Below are 23505 nucleotides of genomic sequence, written 5' to 3' on the forward strand. Positions count from 1 at the left end.
GATAGTTATTATTATGATTATTATCAAACTTATCAAAAGTAAGGTTGTGTGTGCACAATTATCTGCTAGGGATGACTGATGATATTTGTAATGTTGAAGATGGTTAAAAGACTTTGGAAATTTATGATCTGGTCAGTGGATAAGATAAACTTTTGAACTAGTAAGAGTGGGATAAATATATATAATGATGCTGGTGGTGGATTAATTTAAATAGCAGTTGATATTTCATTCTTCTTGTCAGTCTTTTTTCTAGCCCTTTATTAAATATACAGGATCTAGAATTGAATCTTCTGAGTCCAAATCTGGTGTTCTAACAATTAGTTGCTGTGTAACCATGGTGGGCAAATTATTTTTATCTTTCTTTTTATTTGCAAAGTGGGGATTGATACTATAGTTTATTTTAGTTTTTACTTATTCTTTTTAGTTATACAATATACCAGGAAACACCCTGACATTATCACAGAGGTAGGGAACTCAACCTGTGCCAATTCAATCCCCAGCACTTCTCCACCCCCACCCCCACCCCTCTCTTCCCTCCACTCCACTGATCTCTCTTCAATCCATTTACAGTTTACTTTTTTAAAAAATTAATATCCTGTGGATATCTCTGATGCCAGGATCCACTGTGCCACATCCATGCATACACATATGAAAGACTGTTTTATTTTTATTCTCCTTGTAAATGTTCCTTGGGCCATTTAGAATCCATGGTCACTCTAATGAGATGGTGTTTTTAAAACAAATTTTTTTTTTTTTTGCCTTAAGTACTTCTGTAGATCAGATTTCTCATGTACTCTAGGATTTTTAGTTTATTTTGGGTATCTCTTAAGGTGTGATCTTTTAATATTTTGGGTTATTAAACCAACTTTGGAAATGGGGCCTGAGAAGAATTAGTTCCAAAGCTATAAAAGCAAGCCTCTGTGGTCTGAGGACCATGTGGATTTGCAGATTCAGCAACTTCCCCTGCTTATGAAATAACCTGGGAAACTGTTTTATTTATTCATAACTTATCCACATAAACATGAAAGAAAGCATCTAAGAAATTAAAGGGAATTAAAGGAACTTAAAGGAAGCTAAAAGAAATGTTATTGACCCTCAATTCATTAAATGAAAACTGTAGGTACTTAAACACGGCATGAATTATTATTCTCAGAGTTGTCCCATTTTGGGTGGAGGGAGTCCCAAAGCCAAAGCTTGCTTATTTTAATCATCTGTGATGCCATACAGGGGTAATAAATTCCAGACCAAAGGAATTTCCCAAAGAACATTTGTTTTTAAACAGCAAGCTTAAAAAATATTTTCATTGTAGCCTGTTGACTTCATCTTAAGGTTTTCATAGGGATTTTGGTTTGTCATAAGTGAAAACATGATTCTTATAGATTAGGTAGAAACATTTTCTTGGGCAAGATGTAAAGAATATTATCCATTTTTGTAGCTTAGTTCAGGGCCCTAAAAAAAGTGGTAAAATTTATTGTTATAATGAATTATCTCCTTTTGTAATGCCATTTGTGAATTTAATTTTAGATTACTCATTTTAATCAGATGATTTCAATATTTAATAAATAAACAAGAACATTGAAAGTGTTTTCACATTTTTTTTTGCCATAGTTTTTGAGATTTTGCTTTACTGATTTATGTTTTCAGTGGAGCAGACCATTGTGTCTCTTCCATGGTTTTAATATGAGTATATTAGTTACATCTTAGTTTTTAAAAAGCATTTTTAAAAGAGTATAATAGACCTAAAATAACCTACTGAAAGGTTTCTCTTTAAATAGACTAAACTAAAACAGGCAGATTAAAAAAAAAGAGGCCTTTCTTCAACTGAGGGGAATTTCAAAGTCAACACATTAAAGATTCTTTTTAAAAGACAGAAATATAGGGCCAATACACACACAGTCTTCCCAGCCTCATGCTAACAGTCCGCAGCAGGGAGATTTTCATTTATTCACTTTGAAGGCAGGGCATAGTTGAGTATCAAAAGAGGACTAATGGTGTGAGGTCTGGGCTTGTAGTTCCTGTGTCTGAACTAACTTATTTTTCTTTCCAAAGAAAGACAGTGTACTCTGAAGCATTAAATCTTATTGCTCAGTACGGCCCATGTTTCCTGATTGCTCCAAAAGCAAGTAACCCCATGTAACTGCAGGTATTTAGTGCATAAATTAAAACTGTTTTACACGGTTAATCAGGTTTGAGGCATATATTATTTGATTTTTGCTGGCAGTAAAACCATGATTAGGTCTTTCTTCCCACACTTCTGCCAGCGAAGCATTTATGCACTAAGATTAATAATGTGCTCTGAAGGCATAGGAGTTAAATCCTCATAGCAACCTGAGAATAGGAAGCCCCACATTTTCCAAATTTACTCCTTCCCCATCTAGACACCCCATCCACCTGTAGTTACCATACTCTGAAGTAGGGCACCTGCCTTCCCATAATATCGGTTCCCATCTTTTAGCTTGGGGAGAAATGAAAACATTGGACCTACCTGAAGGCCAGAGGGGCTGCTCACCCCTCTCTGAATCTCTGTTGCTAAAGCAGTATTAGGAAGATTCACTACTGCCTACTATGCCTGCGGTAAGCAGAAGCTGATGTAAAGAGGGTGCTTATGTGCCTACAGATGTTCTAATGAACTCGGATCTAACAGGAGTAACTGACTGTGACTTTTTCTCTTTGAAGGTTGAGGGAGATAACCACCAGGGTGTACCCTCCAGATTTAACTATTTCATTACTAGTTACAATGGAAACACAATTCACTATTCATTTGTAGGAAAAAAAAAACATAGATGAAACCCAGTTTATTAAAATTAAAAAACATTTTATTAAACAGAAAAAATGAATGCAATTATTCTGGTTTAAATAAATACTCTTGTGAATCCAATGGGATGTTGCTCGCCCCAAAGCAAAGACCAAAAGTGCCAATTGTAGTTATTTGATCTTTTCATTGCTCTTCTGTGGTCTCCTTTCTTTAGTGCAGGCTCAGAAGGAAGGAGTTCTAATTGTTGGAGGACCTCTTCTCACTCAAGCAGCTGCCGTGTAGTGTTGTACAAGATAATATTTCTGAGAATGAGGTTTGGTGTCAAGTTGACCTGGTTTTCTCTGCCTGCTCTGCCATTTCTCAGGTGGTGTCATATTAACCCTCAAGCCTGCTTCTCCATCTCTGAAATAGAGATAACAGAAATAATGACCTCAAATGGTTGCTGGGAAAAGATTAAATGAGATAATATATCTAAAGCCCTCAGTCAAGGGAAATGTTAAGATTCCACAGTGATCTTGTAAACTGCCTTTATACTTTTTAAAAGTTGCATAGAATTTCATTCAGTTAATGACACATGATGACCTAACCATCCACTGGTTAGGTGGTTGGTCATTTGGTTTCCATGTGGCTTAGATGATATAAGGTAGTGATAAGAGGTGGGTGGATCTGGCTTTGCATTTCAGTGGTTGCACTTGCTAATTGAGTGATATTTTTGAGCTTTGGTTTTATCTCTAAAATGGGAATGATACCTTTTTTATTGTAAGGATTCATGGATATAAAATGTCTGGTATATACAGTGTACCCAGTAACCACAATGAATCTTGCCTAATGATGATGGGGCTATAGATATATTTGTATATGTTACTACCATATATTTTTTGAAAATATTAAGATACATTTTCAGGGGTGACTTTTCTTTCTTTTTTCTTTTTTTTTTAAATAGAAGTGTGGTTCAATTGTTTGGTTGATTTTTATCTTTTGAAATGTTGGTCCATCATTTATAAAAGCAACATCACCTCCTCTAATTATTTTCCATGATTTTTGTTTGCAAAAGGATATTTGGTTGTTTTTGTTACTTATTAGTGGTATTACATAATGATTATGATGCTTGAAATTACAGAATCAATAACAGTGATATATCTATAGTAAATACAATTAGAAATCATGGGTAGGTTTGTGTTTTTAGCTTTTGTATTTTATTAAAATAAGAAAACCTGGGAATTTGTAGTGTAGCAGTAAGTTGCTTAGTTGCTCCTGAGGAAACTGGAGGTTAGTACATTCGTCCTCCCTTATCCATTATTTCATTTTCCTCATGCTATGGTTTGGATATGGGGTGTCCCCCCAAAGCTCCTGTGCAGGAATGTTTGGAGGTGAAATGACTGGATTGAGAGAGCTGTGACCTAATCAGTCCATCCTAGTTTGAATGAGCAAGATGGTAATTGTAGTCAGGTGGGACATGGCTGGAGGAGGTGTGTCACTGGGTGTGTGCCCTGGAAGGGCGCATCTTCCCTGTGGCCCCCTGTCTGCTTCCTGACTTTGCCATGAGCAGAGAGCTTTCCTCTACTGGGCCCTTTTACCATGATGTTCTGCCTCACCTTGGGCCCAGTGCAGTGGAGTTGGTCGTCTATAGACTGAATCCTCTGAAACCTTGATCCCCAAATGTGTTGGATTGAGTACAGTGATGAAAAGCTAACAAAAACACTCTGGTTTAGTTGCCTGTGGTAAATTGTGGTCCAAAGATGTTAAGTGGAAAATCCCATAAATAAGCAATTTGTAAGTTTTAAATTGCAAGCCATTCTGGGTAACATTATGAAAATATTGTACCGTTCAGCTCCATTCTACCCAAGGCACGAGTCATTTCTTTGTCCAGTGTGTTCAAACTGTGTAAGCTACCTACCCATTAGTCACTTAGTAGCTGTTTTGGTTATCAGTTCCACTCTCATGGTATCACAAAACTTGAGTTTAAGCAATCCTTATTTTACTTGATAATGGCCCCAAAGTGCAAAAGTAGTTGTTCTAAAAATTCAGATATGACAAAGAAAAGCCATGAAGTGCTTCCTTTAAATATTACATAATCACAAGAAGGGTAAGTACAGTACATTAAGATATTTTGAGGTGGGGGGAAGGAAGAGAGAGACCACATTCACATAACTTTTATTATAGTGTATTAATTGTTTTATTTTATTATTGGTTATTGTTAGCACTCTTACTGTGTCTGATTTCTTCTTTTTAAGCAACAAAACATTTATTTATTCACTATTTTCCCTCCAGTATGTTCAATGTAACTGTAAAACAATGAAGCTTTAAAAAATAGTGAGCAAGTAGAACCTTAAATCAATAAGTTTCAAATGTAGTCATTTTATTTATGTAATAATAATAGCTGATATTATTGAATGTTTGCAGGTAATTATTATAAAATATACTGTCATTATTAACTTTTAAAAAATCTTTATTCTTCTTTAGTTATACATGACAGTAGAATGTGTTTCGATGTATTATATAAACATGGAGTATAACTTCCCATTCTTGTGGTTGTACATGATGTGGAGTTACACTTGTGTATTCATGTATGAACATAGGAAATTTATGTTTGATCCATTCCACTATCTTTCCTATTCCCATCCTCTTCCCTTCACTCCCCTTTGTCTAATCCAGTGAACTTCTATCCACACTTCTCCCACCCCTGTATGTGTTAGCAGTCCGTATTGGAGAGAACATTCTGCCTTTGGTTTTTGGGGATTGGCTTATTTCACATAGCATGATAATCTCCTGTTCCATCCATTTACCAGCAAATGCCATAATGTCATTCTTCTTTCTGTGTGCCTAATTTCTTTGTTACAATTATGTACATAGATCAAAGGGTTTGGTACTTAGTAGAGATTTTGGAACATATCCTCCTTGGGTAAGAGGTGACTACAGTAGTAAACCATGTTTATTAAGTATCCGCTGAGTGTAGTTGTGGAAAATTGGAAAAAAAAGTCAAGAACACAGGCCTTTCCCCAAAAGAACATACATGAATGAAGTAACTTTTGATTGCCAATCAGCACCTTACATTCTTGGCACATTCAGTCCAACCAGCCTGCCTGCCTTTCTTTTCCTCCCCTCCTCTTCCCACTGCCCTCCTCCTCAGGTTACTGAGGATCTCACTGAATTGCTGAGGCTGGCCTTGAACTTGTATCCTCCTGCTTCAGTCTCCCAAGTCTCTGTGATTAGAGGTGTGCACCATTGCACCCAGTTCCTAGAAATTCACAATTACAGGCTATTCAGCCATTCTTATACCTTGAGGCAGAATCAGATCCAAACTCCGACTAGAATATACTGATTTATCCTTCCTTTCATCAAAAACAAACAAACAAACATAGAGAATTAAAGAAAACAAGTCAGTCTAATTACAGAACAAAATAACTTTATTTCATAGGTGAGATAAAAGACTTAGTAACTGGATGTAGTAATATTATAATTAAAAAAAAAGGAAGAATTACTGGGAAAAAAAAGATGGGAGACAACTTGCTGACATTCAAACCATGTAAGTATAAAAAGTAAAATAACTTGCCAGGTGAATATCTGTGTACATGATGGGGTAGAGGAGGGAGAGAAGCATTATTTTGTGGGCTCATGGAAGTGTGTATCAAGAAGTGCAGTGTCCCTTTGAGCATTTCCATCCCCATTTTGTAAGTGAAGGAACAACTCAAACTACGCTGTCGCTTCCTGAGTTAACAAATGTTAAGGTAAGGTCAGTGACAACTTCTTTATAGTTTTAGGATTGGCATAGACAATTTGTAAGGGAATAATGTAAATAGTATTGGAAAGGGAAATGCTTGGCTTGTTGAGTGAATGCTGCAATAGGAGCCACAACTGAAACTGGCAAAGAAAAGAGGAAGGAAAAGGACATCGATGGAGGGAAGCGGCCTACAGTTAGCATGATGAATTGTCAAGAGAGGAGCATGACAAGTGACCTGTCAATTTTTATTCAAAACATTTAAATATGGCCACTTGACCAGGATGACTAGTTTTTTCTGATAATAGTTCCATACTCTCTGATTTAAGGTAGACTGTTTGCTTTAAAATAGAGTGTAGAAAAATTACAGAGGCATTTTGCAATGTTGTGCTAGAAAAATAAATCGCTTAAAGCTTCTTTTGTTAGAGTAGGGAGTTTGTGATTCCCATTTTCTTTGAGTATAGAAACCATTTTGGCTAAAGGAAATTTATATGAATGTACATGTGTGTGCTATGTTGTGTATATTGAGGCAAAAAATTGTCAATAAAATATTGAGAGAACATTCCAGCTGGGGAATCTTTTATTACTTCTGAAAGCCCATTTATTATTCCATAGTCATAGAAATTTAGAATTAAAAATAACTAAGCAGCACATCTCAAAATTCTTATTTCTTTTAAGAGAATGCCAGATGAAAAGGTCAATTTTGCTTGCAAGATCTGGCATTTTGAAACACTTAGAAATGTATTCCTTCAGGCAGAGTTGATTTAGTTCAGTTGGTCTACACCTGCTCCTAACCAGCTGTATGGGTTTTGCTTTAAAGTAGGCTTTTTGGTATTGTCAAAGTGCTGTGCATTGTGCAGGTGGCTGACAGGCTCAGGAAGTTGGCGAGAGGGATAATTTTAATCAAGCCTGGATGCCTTTGTGTTGTAGTTGTTATGCAGAACAGATAAAATAAGCATTAATGGGACATTGCATAACATGTGAAGGTGGGATTATATTTGAGCTAATAAATCTTTAATGATTGAAACATTATTGTGAGATTATAGAGCTATAAAGTTGACTTAGAAACCCTACTGCCTTGTGGATTAACAGCTTTCTCAGAGGCCTTGAGAAAAATGTTTACTGGAGCATTCACTCTTAGCAGCTGAGTCACTGATGTGGTTAACGCTTCTGAGGCTGGGAGGTCAGTTTTGAACATGGATGAAATATTTGGATGGCAAAGTTTTCTTGACAGATGTACTAGTCTAGAGGTCAGTTAGTGTGTTTGTAGGAGTTTTGTTAGGGGGTGAAGGTAGACTGTTTACTTGTGATTATACACAATTGTAAATTTTTCAAAAAAGAAAAGAAATGAAAACGGTAGTGGAAAGTCAATCTTCCTGATTTCAAGAGCATTGAATTTTCTGGGTTTATCCTATGAGTATCTGCTGCAGATTCCCTGTGCACAGTTGATCTGTTTTTTAAAAATGGTAGGAAATGAGTGGGGAGAAGGAGTTCCAATGCTTCACTGCTTGCATTTTTCATTGTTTAATGGAATTAATAACTGTGTAATTGAAAACAGTCGAATACTCAGTTGACCTGCCTCAGTGAATCAGTGCAGATATTTCTGGATTGACTAAAATGGCTGGGAGGAAGATAATATTTTGGGGAGATGAAATTGATTTTATGCAATCTGCTGATGAACAGAAAAGCTTAATGAATGATAGCCTCAAGAAACATCATTATGGTAGCTTGGGTGGATGAGCAGGAAAGGGAAACAAATTTTTCAAGAGGAAAGTTTCTGCTTAAGCATGTAATTGTACAGGTTAGTATTATTCCTGCCCCCCGCCCCCAGCTTTCTGCAGAGGAAGCAATCAACACACCTGGGTTCCAAGATTCTTGGTGAACGTTTAGTGGTAATTATTTTTCTAACTCTCTTTTGCCTTAATTGGTTTACCCTTCTTCTCTACCCTCCACTCCTTCTTTTTTTTTAACATTTTTTTTTTAGTTGTTGATGGACCTTTGATTAATTAATTTATATGAGATGTTGAGAATAGAATACAGTGCCTCACACATACTATGCAGGCGCTTCACCACTGCGCCACAACCCCAGCCCCTCCACTCCTCCTTTTTAAACTTTGTTTTTGTTTTCTTTTTTCCTAACAAGACACACATTTCCTCCCTTTCCTCCCTCCATATCATGTTGTCTCCTCTCCCCAGAAGCCCCAAGCCCCATTATTTTCCTGTACTCAGAGTGCTTTAAAACTTAAATCATCTGGTTTACCTTGGAGTCTCATGTTTTGTGTGATGTATATACATATGTGTGTGTATACACACACATACAGATACCCCACATATTTATATGTATATATATATGTAATCAAAATGGGTTTTCTCTTGCTAATCTGTCTATTGCTATTTTATTTCATATGCTCAATTATGGACCCTCCAGAGGGCAAAGGAAGAGTTTTTGCTCTCTCCTACACTTACAAACAGTTCAACTGCTTTTGTCCCTGTCACCAATCCAAACTACCATTATCTCTTTCTTTTACAATTATGGGGGCTTCTCATAATCTTCCCTTTGAGAGATTGAAGTGGCACCCCCACTCTAAGGAAATTATAAAACTGTAAGGAAATTGTAAAAACTTGTTCACAAATATCAATGCTGCAGACAGAGTGGTATTTTCAAATTACACATCTCATTAGTTAATCCCTTGCTTAAAACTCTCTGAAGAATTTTCTCTCAAGTTACAATGCAAACTCCTGGCCTGGAGTTGCAGGCCTTCAAAGATCTGTCTCCTGCCGACCAACCCCTAGTTCTTTCCCCACCTGCTACATTTTGCACCACCTCAGGTCATTTGTCCCTTTTTATACATTTGGTTTTGAAATAATTATGGAATTATAGGTCAGATTCATAGTGTTGTAGGGACAAATGAGGCAAGGCACCAAAGATAGCAGGTAACAGTTTTATTTGGCTGCAGCCAGGTTCAGAGGGCACAGCTTTTGCTGTTATCAATTAATCCCCTGAAACCCGAGTTCAGGTAGTGTCAGAGTTATATACCCAGCATGTAAGGGAGGGGCTCAGAAGTTCAGAGTCTGCAGAAGTTCACATAAAAGCAGCTTTTTCTCTCACTGTTTTGGGCAGGTAACCCTTCAAGGACAGCACCTGAGAAGGGGAGAGCTTCTCCCCTTTCTTTCCTCCCTCTGCCCAGCTGTTACCATGGAGCCCAATTAGTAACATCTTAAAAATGTAGACATTTCTGTGAAGCCCAGCTCAAGGCCAGAGGCCTTGTTTGCACATTTCTGTAAACTAGTGTACTGGATATGTTTATGAAAAACTAGTAAGGGGGTGTCCAGCACCTGGAGTGCTGGTATCTTCTTGGCTAGTGGCCAAGTAAAACAGAGGGACACGAAAATAGGAAGTTTATCTTCATTGAACTCTTTTGCAGAGATTCTTTTGTTGACAGTCCTAAAATCAGCCATGGTGAAGATTTCTGGAGAAGCCCAGTTAAGACTTTTCTGTGGAGAAAGGGGGTGCCACTTCAATAGGAGGATGCAAAAAATTCATAGGGAAGTCCATGCATCATTGGTTTAGCATTGTACATGATTAACACCTTGCATATAATAGTGTAAATGTAAAGGTTGGGAATTGATATTAGTAAAAAGCCACAGAATTTACTCAGATTTTATTTATTATGTCTATTCTCATTTGTGTATGTGTGTGCAGTTCAATTATATCACACGTGGTCTTGCATAACCACCCCCATCCTCTCCCTCATCCCTAACCTTAGTAACCATTAATTTTTTCTCTCCAAATATATTATTCATAAATACTACATAAATGAAATCATCCCTTTCAGTATATTTCTTTGAGGTTCATCCAAGTTCTTGCATGAAATGACAGTTTGTTCCTTTTGATTGCTCAGTAGTAGTCCTTGGTGTGAATGTACCGAAGTTTATTTAACCATTCATCAATTAAAGGACATTTAGGTAGTTTTCAGATTTTGGGTCTATGAATAAAGCTTTTGTGAACATTTGTAAAGAAGTTCTTATGTGAAAATAAATTTTTATTTTTCGGGATAAATGTCCAAGAGTGTAATTGCTAGTTGCCACACTATTTTCTGGAGTGACTGAATCATTTACATTGCTACCAGCAGTGTTTGAATTATGTAGTTTCTCTGCATGCTTGCTAGCATTTGGTATTATCACTATTTTTCATTTTAGCCATTCTGGTATGTGTGTAGTAATATCTTACTGTGGTTTTATTTGTATTTCTCTAGTGGCTAGTGATACCAAACATCTTTTCATGTGATTATTTATCATTTGTATATAGTCTGTAGCAATAGCTGTGCATGTTCTTTTTAAGTTGGATACAGTGTTGACTTTTGGAAGTTATTTGTGTATTTAGATGCTAGTCTTTTATTGAAAATATATTCTTCTAGTCTGTAAAAAATTTTTTTCAATCTTCTTAAGAGGGTTTTTGGTAGAAGAAAAAAATTAATTTTGATGAAATTCAATTAGTCAGTTTTTTTCTCTTTTTTTAAAAAAACATTTTAATTGTAGATAGACACAATAACTTTATTTTATATGTGTATTTTTTTTTGTGTGGTACTGAGGATAGAATGTGGTGCCTCGTATGCACTAGGCAGGTGCTCTACCACTGAGCTACAACACCAGCCCCAGTTGTTTTCTTTTTGATCATACTTCTGGGGTCAAATCTAAGAACTCTGTCTAATCCTGTGTTTTAAAAATTGCCTATATATTTTTCTGCTTGCTGTGTTTTGTCTTGACGTGTTTTTATTTTTCTTATTCCTGTTACCTCCTTCATTTTAAAATGCTTTCCCTGAATTGCTTTAACTTGAAGAAATCATGGAAAGGTTCATCAGAATCATTCATTACAGTTGGGGTCTATTTTAGAATATGTAAACTATCAATCTTCTCAGGGAAGGAACTAGATCTGTTAAGACAACCTTTGTGATCTCTCTGTTCATGGGAAGTGTGTACTGAACCTGCATTTAAAAATTATGTGTAGTTTTAATATGGATGTGTTCTTTCTCTTTTTCTTGAGTTATGTTTTTTTTTTTTTTTTTGGTCAAGAAAAAGTGTACAGCTATGGAGACATACCTATTTCTAAGACCTCTGCATAGGAGGTAACCATCTCTCTTCTAAAGCTTTGGAGTGGACAGTAATCCAAAACCCTTCCCTCCCTCCCTCCAAATACTTTCTTTAATAATGAAGAGAGTTTTACTGAGAGGAATTTACATAGAAATCTAGATGCTTATGCTATTAACTTTTTGGGTAATAATGAAGCATTTCATGCCTTTTATATGTTAGAAAAGCCTTGTTGGAAGAAGTTTATCACTTGAAGTGCCATGTATTCTTTGATGCTAGAGTTGTGTGTTTTTATCTCATCTTGATAAAAAACAATAAAGGAGTTTTAGGTTCTCTTCTATTTAATAAGCTATGTTTTGTTTTATGTTCTGCCTTCTTTCTGCCTTTTATCTCTTCCGTTGTTTTCTTGGGTGTATTTATAGGTCTCAAAAATAATGACACATGTATTTTCTCAGCCTTAAGGTGTTCTATGTATTATTGGGATTCAGAATGTAGCTGGAGGCCTGAGGATGCCTATCCAGGGGTAGCTTGTCACTTGGTAATATCCTGCTTACTTTGTGTGTCCCTTAAATTTCATAATCATGAGAATCTCATTATGGTTCAAAAGACTCATTAGTTGACAGAAGCCCTACCTGAAGTTTCTTTCGCAGATTCATTATTTTCTCAGATTGGACTAGATAAGTATCAGGTTTCTCTCAGCTCAGAGATTCTGTCATTGAATCTATTTCTCCTTAATATTATGTAAAGGACATTAAAAAGTCAGAGAATGCATAACTATTATAGTTCAGTAAAGGAAAAAGAAAGCAGTTCCTACCCGGTCTTTTCTATCATGTATATAAATCTGTGCAGTTACAGTGCAATTTGGTCTTTTGGAGACTTGAGCATTTGTACTAATATAAAAGGCCACCCACCTGTGAAGTACAGGGTAATGACTTTATTTCCTTAGGTGAGGCAAATTATTTTGATAATATTTCATCTTCCTTTCAACATAGCAGTAAGTCCTGATTGCACAGAACTATAAAGGTTTGAGAAAGTGGGCTTTGATAGACCCTGCACAACTCTTTAAAAATGTGTTATTATGTATTATTTTTGCGTTTCAGTAGTAAACCTTAATTTTTTTACCCTCTCCCACCACTTTTTGCAGGCATACTACCCTCTTTGCAGGCAATGCACTTTGAGAGTCTAGTTCATTTTAAAGCTTACCACTGATATCTCTGGAAGTTGTATTTTTTTTTTCCTGGGGGTAGGGAGGGGTACTGAGGATTGAGCTCAGGGGCGCTCGACCACTGAGCCACATCCCTAGCCCTATTTTGTATTTTTATTAGAGACAGGGTCTCACTGAGTTGCTTAGCACCTTACTTTTGCTAAGGCTGGCTTTGAACTCAGCCTCCTGAGCTGTTGGGATATCAGGCGTGAGCCATCCGCCTGGCTAGAAGTTGTATTTCTTTTGGGTAAGTTTATTAAGCAGCAACTGAAGATAAAAATTTAAGGTGTGCTAAGTCAATGGTAATACTTTTATACACCATATTTCATAATAGTACACTTTCAGAGAACATAAAACTTTAACTAGCTTAGATAATTGTTGGTTTTATTATTTGAAAATAGAAAATAGTTCTTCTAGGAAATTATGTAATTTTTACCCCCCTCTTACCCAGTGCTGGATAAAAAGAGAACCTGGTTCCTACTGGATGCTTTGCCTGTGAATGTATTGCTTCTAATTAACTGGTTGATGTTTATATACACTTCCTTATCCTTATAATATGTACTAGGTCTTCCATGTGGTATGCAAAGCCCTAAAACATAAACCAAACAATGAACCTTGTTGTCTAGACAAGTCTCCCCTATCTTTCCCCTCAGAATAATACTTCATGATAAAAACACAAAAGTATGTGAATGGTAACTAAAAAACCAGCTTCCTTTTAGAAAACCACTATGATTTGCATAAACCACTTGAGTGTCTGGCCAATGATTATCTGCTTTGTCAGTCCCTAGGGCCCTTTAACATTAGTTATTTATATTTTTATAGATAAGGAAAGTTCTAAATTTGAAGATGAATACTTTTAAAATTCTTCCAGTAATAATTTATATTCCAAAGTCTTAGAAAGTCATTAAAGTCAATAAAATCTGTATTGTCATAACCTTATGACCATATAGATAAAATTAAAGACCTTGAAGGATTTTGAATTTGTGTTGTGCATAACCTATTAATTGTTTGTTCCTGGTATTACTGAGATGTGTTAAGGGTAAATATTCAGAACATACCAATGCACAAATTGGAAAGCAAGTCTAAAAGTATTTCTGTCATTACTGTTAAAATATCCTCAAGAGCTGGGTGTGGTAGCATATGCCTATAATCCCAGCAGCTCTGGAGGCCGAGGCAGGAGGATTAGGAATTCAAAGCCAGCCTCAGCAAAAGCAAGGTGCAACTCGGTAACTCGGTGAGACCCTGTCTCTAAATAAAATACAAATAGGGCTGGGGATGTGGCTGAGTGGTTGAGTTCCCCTGAATTCAATACCCGTACCCAAAAAAAAAAAAAAAAAAAAAAAAAATAGTAGTAGAAACCACAGCCTGGCTACTTCTTTTGATGATTGTTCATTGAAGCACACTACCAGAGATGGCTCAAGGAGGAGATTAATATTATGCATTGCTGAAGTTTTGCTTGGCTCGAATTCTGGAAAAGTACATCGATGTTGAAATTCTTATAATTAGGTACACGTCCTACTGATAGTGAAATAATAGCCACCATTGAGATTATTTATCAGTATTTATTATCTAGTAACTGCAAACATAACTGAGTAAGCTTCATTGCTGAAGCCTGGTATTGTTACAGATAAATTTGCATAAGCCATAACTGATGAGTTTTCATGTCTAATTTTCCAGGTACCAATAGTTTGAAAGTTTCTTTCAATTTTAATTAGTATCTACATACACTTTTTATTTTCACCCAGTATTTTACATGTTTTATCTGAGACTGTAATGCATGGGGAACTATTTGGATTTATCTTATGTAACATCAGTACATTCCATGTTAGAGTGGTCACAGTCATGAGAAAACTTTGTGGAAGCAAAGGACAGAATACTAAGACTGGTCCTGTCCTCCATCAGTATCATCATCATCATCATCATCATGGTCATTATCCCTAACAGATCTTGAGATACATAGTAATTTAATCATCATAGTAATCCTGTGAGGAACATGTAGCATCACAATTCCTTATTACTTTTCCAGAAATTTTTTGGAGTAAAGCAAAGGCAATCAGTGCACATACCATCTATTATACAGATGTGCAGTGGGGTCTGGGAAAGCACCTCATAGGCAGCCCAGTAGGATTTCTTTAGGGAAACATGAATAGTTGTACTGAGTAGAATAAACAAAAGCCATAAATACTCTCATGTTAATTCAGATTAGTTCGCCCCACCACACGAGTTCAATGGGAGGTTAAGGCATTTGGAGAGAAACTGAACTTTGAGCTGGGATTTGACAAAGAAATGCATTCCAGTGAATAGAATGAGAAGATCCAGAAAGGAGAGTGTGGCCCAGTTTTAATGTATGAAAAGATGTCAGTTACAAGAAGGAAGGATTGAAATTATTAAGGACAAGCTCACTAACTCAGGGCCCAGTTGGGCTAGGGTATAGAGGTGATAAAGCTGTCCAAAGACTGCTCTGGAATGTCAGTGTTTCCAATTCCTGGATGTGTGAAAGCAGAGTCAAGTCACCTGTTTGTCAGCCACAGTAAAAGTGAGTCACAGGATAGAGTTAAGCATAGTGAAGTGCATAAGGACTTGATTTCTGGGATCAGACTCCTAGCACTGACACTTCTTTCTACTGGCTGTCTCTGTGACCTAAGCAAGGGTTATGATGATTTTCATTAAAGTGCTCAGAACAGAACCTGGTACACAGTAAGTACTAAATAAGTCACTAATAAAATGTGCTCATATTGTTGTCATGGGATGAGTGCTTAGTTGATATACCCTTTAAAGTTACTCTCACTTTAAGAGACTTTGAATTTCTAATTGTGTAGTTATGTGACAATATTCTTAAAAATTAAGAAGATGGAAAGGAGGAAACTGAAACTAAACACAAATGTGCAGATATATGAATAAAACTGATTTATTGACTACAATTTTTTCTGTCCTTTTGGGGCCTTGGAATCTTGCATTGCCCGTCCAGGGTATTTTCTGAGCAGCTGGGACTGCATGACTCTCTGTTCATGTTTTACTTTGTGTCTTAGGTTAAGTGGCCTCGTGGACTGGGATGCCTACCCAGAAATTGGGATTGGAGATAATGGATGAAGATCAATTAATGGAAGAAGTCTTGGATAAGTTTGTTAATTGTCATGAGCAAACATATGAAGAATTTCGGAGCACTTTTACTCATCTTTCAAAAGGTAAGATGGAGAAGTAAACTTTCTACAACAGTAGAGATAAAGAATTTTATTATATGTCTTTGTGTTTGCTGCCTTTTAAGAAGGACCATTTCATGAATACTCCTTCTGTTCCTTTATCAGGTAATTTTTATTAGGGCAACTGTGACAGATGTGTGTAAATACCAGTGTCTTTCTATATCCGAGAGCTGTGTCATGGAGTCAGAGCCATTGAGTTTGATAACTCAAATTGCCCTAGGAAATTATTTAATATAATCCCTTCATTTTATTTTTAAAGACATGCAAATGCAAAGAGTACAGGTTGTTAAAAGCATTTTAAAAACCTAAGATATACTACAGTGCATTTGGATCCTGGTGTCACCATTTGATGGCAATGTGACATTGGGGGGTAGTTGCTGAGTAAAGGGGGAATAATAATAATATACCTGTCCCAAGGGTTGATAACGACTTGTTGAGAGCCTTGTAAAACTCAGCATAGTGGTTAATGCATGGTAGGCACTTTATGAATTCCAGGTATTGTTAATGTTGTGATGTTGGTGATGATGCTGTGGCTTCTATAGACAGGAAACAACTTTTTAGACCTGCTGTAATAACCTGAAGCGTAAAGGTCAAACCCTTGCTGTGTGTTTCATGACATGCTTTGTTGCTTCACACAGTGTCATTTTTTAATTGTGCCAGTGCTTAAAAGTTGGACAGTTTTATAGGAAAACCTTGATTTGTGTCTTTTTCTTTTTTTTTCAGATCAAGTGAGGATATCTGTTATCTATTATTTCCCTTATGGTAATATGAGCTGAAGGTCAGGAGCCTTAGCCTTGTGAGCTCTCTTAGTATATACACTTTTGGATGCTCAGTCTAAAAATGTATGCACATGTTGTTTGCTTTTTCATTTAAGTGGCTTTCATGGGCACTGGAGTTGTAATCTTCATTTTAGGTTCTGCCTCAGGTTGTCATTAGTTGGCTGTGAATCTTTGTTCTTTTTGGACCATTGATCTGCATTTGAAGTGAGGTCATTTGTTCTCCACCTAGGAGCTTTAAGACCATATTAATACTAGAGCCCACTCTAAAGCTCAGCCGGGGCTAAGGACTCAGTATTTTGTAAAAGTTCCTCTAGTAATTCTGTTGTGCACGTAAAGTTGAGAACAGGGGTTTCATAATCTCTGAGGTCATGACAGTTTTAGGAAACCTGATCTCGTAATTATAAGTCATGATTCCTATGCTCTAAGCAGATGTAAAAGAAAGATAGTTATCATGAAGAAGAGGAAATGTGATGTTAGTCTGTTTTATCATGCAGGATACAGGTTAATCTAAAAATCTGAAATGATTTAAAATTCAAAACTTTTTGAGCACTGCTATGATGTCACAAGTAGAAAACTATATACCTGTCCTCATCTGATAAGTCACGGTCAAAACACCAGTGCCCTAAAAGTATGGTATAAAATTACCTCCTAAAGTGTCTATGAAACATGACTGGATTTTGTGTGTAGGTATGAGTTTTATTCTCAAGATAATGTCATTACTGTCTATTTCAAATATTCCAAAATCTGAAAAACCTGAAATTCAAAGCACTTCTGCTTCTAAGCATTTGGAAAAGTGATACTCAAGCTCTATAATAACATCGATACTTGTTTTGTTTAAACTCAAAAAAAAAAAAAAATAAAATAAAGAAACCCAAAAACAAAAACAAAAAACATGGAATGTGGGTTTTATTTACTCTTATGGGTCATAGAGATTTTAGGTATGGGATGTCAGTGAATGATGTGTTTTGATATGATATGCAGATCAAATCTGGAGAATGACCAAATCTCTTTTTAGTTTATGAACTTAGGTTTAGGAAGGTGCTTCCTTTTTCTGAGCCTTGATTTCCTTCTTACCTTCTGGACCCAAATATGGCAGTATGAATAGCTGGCTGGGGTGGGGTGGTGGAAACAAGGGTAAAACTGGTAAGATGAATGAATTTTGGATTGCCAGTGGCATTGTGAAAATCCAGATTATCTTGGAAATTATTTGTGTGACCCACTTCATTTTTGTAAGGTGGAATAGTAAAGTCTTATTACAAGGACTTTGATATTGTAAGGGGTTACACTGTGTTTATCTTTGGGGTCAGAGTCTAGTCTGTTTTCAGTTTTTTGTGTGGTTACTGCATGCAGAGAAAGCAACTGTTGCAGATGTGGTAACTTAGTTTTTTTTTTTTTTAATTTTATTTTTGGTAGTTGGAGATGGACATCATGCCTTTATTTTATTTGTTTATTTTTACGTGGTGCTTAGGATAGATCCCAGTGCCTTACATGAATAAAATAAATTATAAGACATATTAGAATATCAGCAGGCAGATTTTTTTTTTCCTATTGTTTGTAAAGATATTACAAGGCAAGCACTCTGCCACTAAGCTATAGCCCCAGCCTGGTAACTTTGTTTTGAGTTTGGTTTGGGGCCCCAAATTGAGCTGAAATGATGATGATGCGAGTCACATAAACTGCATCTCCAAGCACAGTTGTTTTTCCTTTCAAAATATCCCTAGGCACCAGTTCACATTATAAACTAATGACCTGAAAAAATTCCTCTTAAAGCACAAAGAATTGTGAGTGAAAAAATATTTTAAATCAGTGTCTGTTTTTCCTCTGAAACATTTAAACACCTTCTGCAAAACCAAACAGGACTTGGGGACAGGCCTAACTAAGAGTTGAATAAGAACCTGGAGAACTCATCTAGGTTTACATGATCAGTTTACTTGAGAAACACATTAAGGCTCATTCTTCAAAGCCCCTCCTCTTCCTTCCAGGCCCTTCATTTGTCCGAATATTTGTTTGTTTTGCTTATATGTAGTGAATCTTCTCTCTGTTATCACCATGCATACTTATGTACATTTCCTTAGTAACTTCTGTTTCTCAAGTCCATTACCATTTCTACTGATTGACTGTTCTGTTTATTTTTATAATAGTTGTATGCCCGAATGCTTATGAGATTCATTTTCTTTCCAAGAGTGTTAAAAGGGTCAGTAATCCTATTAAAAACATTTCCCTAGAAAAAATTAAATTATAGCCTTATTGAAAGAAATTCACATTACTGCTTCAGATTCTTGGAAAACAGTTGGAAACTGTTAATATTGCAACATAATTCTCACTACAGTACATTTATGTTGATAGTGTTTTGGAATTTTTTCTTTTATAAAACAGCTCTAGGTTTTTTAAGTCCTGATATGTATTTGAGAATAAATATACTGTTACATCAAAATATTTAAAGAGATATTAATTGTTAAACAGTTATAATTGAATTCTTAGTAGTGTCTTCAGTTCAAGAGGATAAAATAAATTATAAGACATATTAGAATATCAGCAAGCAGATTTTGTTTTTTTTCCTATTGTTTGTAAAGATATTATATTATTGACATTGTGGATAAATGTAAGTATCAAGTTTCAGTTTCAGTCTTCTGTGTCTCAGTTTCTTTGTGAACATAATTTATAGGTCTTTTCAGAGTATCTGTGGAAAAAGACTTCTTTCTCTTTTTCACATTTCTATCATTTTGTTTTTAGGTTCTAAAAACACAGGTGTGAATATTTCTTTTTGATTTTTTGTTAATGCATTTACTAATTTATTCATTCATTAATATTTTGGGTGGGATACCACTGAACCAACTTCAGGTCCTAGATCCTAAGACATTAAGTATAGCACAGGAAGGTTTGACGGGTAAGAGCAGAAGCTGACAGATGTTAAAATGCCTCTGCTGGGTCATGGTTCTGTTGGTTTGATACTGAGATATGTGTCTCTCTATATCTGTATATGCTTTTATATAATTCCACTTTTAAAACAGTAAGTATTCTGGATGAAGATGTAGCTTTGGTTTAGTAGGTTGAGAATTACTTCTAAACTGCTGAAGGAAAGAGGCAATTTCTTTTAATGTCCTATCTCAGGGTTATCACATGAACTGATTTTGGAAGCAGTTACTCCCAGCTTTTAGAGTGCTAGCTACCATTCATGTTGCTGTCTCACAGAAACTGTGCAGTTAAGAAGCTGGTGACTTAGAAGTTGACATTAAATCTTTTTAACTCCATTTTGTTACATACAGCAACTTTGGGGGTGTGCTGTAGAGCTATGGTTTGAATGTGGCTTGTTCCCTACAGGTTTATGTGCTGAAGGCTTTGTGCCCTGTGTAGCAGTATAGAAGTGGAGTAATCTTTTAGAGGTAGGGCCTAGTGAGGGAATTAGATCATTGGGAATGCTGTTCTCTGAAGGCATAATACTGGTCGGTCTTATGAAGTGAGTTCTGGTGAGACTGTTTTGTCATAAAAGGCCTCACTGTCCCTTCCATGGTCTTCAGTGCCCTCTTTTACCTTGTGATCTCCCCCTCTTGCACATGCTGCCACTGTGATGTCATCTTCCATGAGGTTCTTATGAGATCACTAGCATCATCCTCAGTAGATGATGGCATATGCTCTTGCATTTTCAAAACTATATGCTCAATAAAGCTCTTTTTCTAACGTACCAAGCCTCAGTTATCTTGTTATAACAAAAGAAAACACACTAATTCAGAGGGTTACAACAGTCTTCAATTCTCAGTCTCTTTCTCTTTCCCTTTCTCACACATATGCACCCTATTATCATTGTCCTGATCTTGTGCTTTAGGCTACATGATTAATTTTCATGAAAGTTGCTTATTTTACCAACTAAGTCAACCTAAAATAGTTTGGAAATTGAAATAAATCTACTGTGATTTTATGATTAATTCGTAAATGAGTCTTTTGTCTTTTCATTCATTTCTTTCTTAAAATATCTGGGATACAGTTTCCCAAGTGATTGTATGAGTTTCTGTATTAGTATATAGTGCAGTTTTATATTCATTGTTGCATTTATCAACTTTAACCTATTTTAGTATGTGTAGATTTGTTTGAATTAAATCCCCCATTAGATAGAACATTCTGTTTCTGGATGTTTAGGACAAAGGCCCATGCCTGTGGCTCTGTGCTGGTGGTGTTTTGGCCTTCCATGGGCTCAAAATCTAGGATTTTCAAAACCACCAAGTGGGTTTCACTTTTTCTTAGATTTTAGTCATGTTGTGTAATCATTGAGAGTTTAGTCTTTATTTACTTTATTTGCATTTAATTAGGTCATGTAGGCCTGCATTGTCCAGAACAGTAGCTTCTGTCCACATGTGACTTTTGAGAACTTAAAATATAGCTCATGCTACCCAGAATCTGGATTTTAAGTTTTATTTATTTTTAATTAATTTATATATAAATTACTAGAAAATCTTTAAAGGTATTTGGGACTCTGGGTTTGTGGGACAATTTTAAGATGTAAATTTTATGAAATCTATAGATTCTGATGAAAAATTGGCATCTGAACTCTGATATGGTGTATGAAATAAACACTGAATTTTGAAGATATTATAAAAATAGAATGCAAAATATATCTGATATTTCATATTGACTATGTTTGAAATTTTTAAAACTTTGTTCCAGATGAAATATATTATTAAAATTAATTTTACTTTTTAATTTTACTGTTTATTAAGAAGAGGCAACTTGAAAATTTAAAATCACATATGTTGTTTACATTACATTTTCATTGGGTACCACTTCCATAGAGTAGGAATTCTTAAACTTGACTGGCTACCAGAGGCTTTTATGATAGCAGACTTTCATGAAAACACAGGTTCCCAGGTCTAATCCATGTTTATGAAATGAATATTCATGGTTACGAGTCTTAAGAATTTTGATATTCATAAGACTCTAGGTAATTCTGATGTACTACAAGATTTGAGGATCACTGTTTGAACTACAAATTCGCATAATGTAATCCCTTAAAATCAGGACTATTTATACATCTTTAAGATAATTATTAATGTTTGTTTGTGTTTAAATTATAAACTGGAAGTGATAGTACCATGCTCCTGGTTTTATTAATATATTCAGCATTTTTTTCAATAACTTATTATAATGATGCAAAGAAATAGCCATGATTATTTGATTTTACAGCCCAGGGAACTGAAAACTGTAGATTATAAACTTGTCTTGTGTCAGATCAAGGATTCAAACTTCAGACAGCTGACTCACTACCATTTTGTCTCTCCCACAGATATCAGACAGTGTGAGATTATCAAGAAACCAGTCTAATGTTATTACTAAGAGCACTAACATGTATTAAGTATGGGTGTTACGCTTAGTACTTTACATGGATCATTTCACTTAATCCTTACAATGGCAAAGTAAGGCTTAAGGTTAAGTACCTTACTACTACAGACTGACTGTATATCCCTCCAATTTATATGTTGAAGCCCTAATCCTAACATGGAATATATAAAGAGAAGGGCTTTTAAAGAGATAATTAGGATTAAATGGGGTCAGAGGGTTGGGCTCTAATCTAATATGATTGCTGCCATTTTAAGAAGACAGACAGACAGATTCTCCCCACCTCCCATCCCCGAAACGTGCACAGAGAAGAGGCCAAAAGTCATGTGAAGACACAATGGGAAGGTATGTGGAGAGAGACCTCAGGAGAAATCAAACCTACCTGCACCTTGATCTTGGGCTTTCATCCTTCAGAACTGGGAGAAAATACATTTCTGTTGTTTAAACCATCGAATGCATGGTGTTTTGTGATGTCAGCCCAGGCAGACTTGTCCAGGTTTACATGACCAGTAGTTGGTACAGTTGGACTGCCTGTCTGGTCAGTGTGGCTTCAAAGTGTACTCCGAACCACATTGTTTTCTGCTTTCCTTACAGAGGAGGCAGTGCTTCTCAAGCTGAGGGAGGCACTGACCCACAGATAAGAGGGGCTGTGGGAATGAGTCTGTTACCCTGAACATTTATTGTTTCTTCTCTAGAGTGTAAGCTCCATGGAGGTGACTTCCTGTGAGTTTTCTTCATCACTTTAGTGCATAAAATGATGCCTGGTATTGTGAAATAAGTACATGCTTAATATTTGTTGAATAAATGAAACAAAAAGAAAATAAGAGTGGCAGACAGGTAGGGGACCTCAGATCCAGCTCTGAAGAATATGCAATGACAGGCACAGGAAAGCAAGCCTACGAAGACTGCAGTGCCCTGGTTTGAATTTGACATGCTAGGTAGCTGGGAGCTAGAGTAGGACTTACACATGAGAAGCAATAACACAAACTGCAAGTGATTTTGAAAGGTAGAGGCAAAGTAGAAAGAGGTACTTCTTCTGCTAGCAAGGAGGCTGAGCAGAAGTACCTAGGTGGAAGTCTGGATTCAGGTAGTGGAGGAGGAAATGAAGAGCCACAGGGCCTATGAGATGTTCAAGTGAAGGACTGACAGACAGCACTTACAGGTGACTGACAGAGGACCGGGGAGAAGAAAGAGTCAAAGATGAGTCACAAGTATTTTGCCTGGGAGATGCTGAGGCTCACAGAGGCTAAGCCACTTGTTCAAAGTTAACACTGTTCTTATTTCAGGAGCCTGTTATTTATTTATATATATATTTTCTTGATTGAATGTATGTTCTGTCAGGAGCTTAGAATCTTGGGTTGGGATTTGGTTTACACTTCTGGACTGATAAATTTTGACTTGTCAGTTCAGCCATAGGAATATCACTACTCATA

General features: G+C 36.1%; 1 protein-coding gene across 1 annotated transcript in view; it reads left to right on the top strand.

Annotated features, from left to right (window-relative positions):
- Iftap (intraflagellar transport associated protein) overlaps positions 1-23505 on the top strand; it is a 57902-nt gene that overhangs the window by 1179 nt on the left and 33218 nt on the right. The window contains exon 2 of the mRNA XM_076844349.1: positions 15795-15950. Coding sequence (XP_076700464.1) covers positions 15818-15950 — 133 coding nt within the window. The 5' untranslated portion in view covers positions 15795-15817. The remainder of the gene's footprint in view (positions 1-15794; positions 15951-23505) is intronic.

Source organism: Callospermophilus lateralis, chromosome 2 (assembly GCF_048772815.1).
Source record: "Callospermophilus lateralis isolate mCalLat2 chromosome 2, mCalLat2.hap1, whole genome shotgun sequence".
NCBI lineage: Eukaryota > Metazoa > Chordata > Mammalia > Rodentia > Sciuridae > Callospermophilus > Callospermophilus lateralis.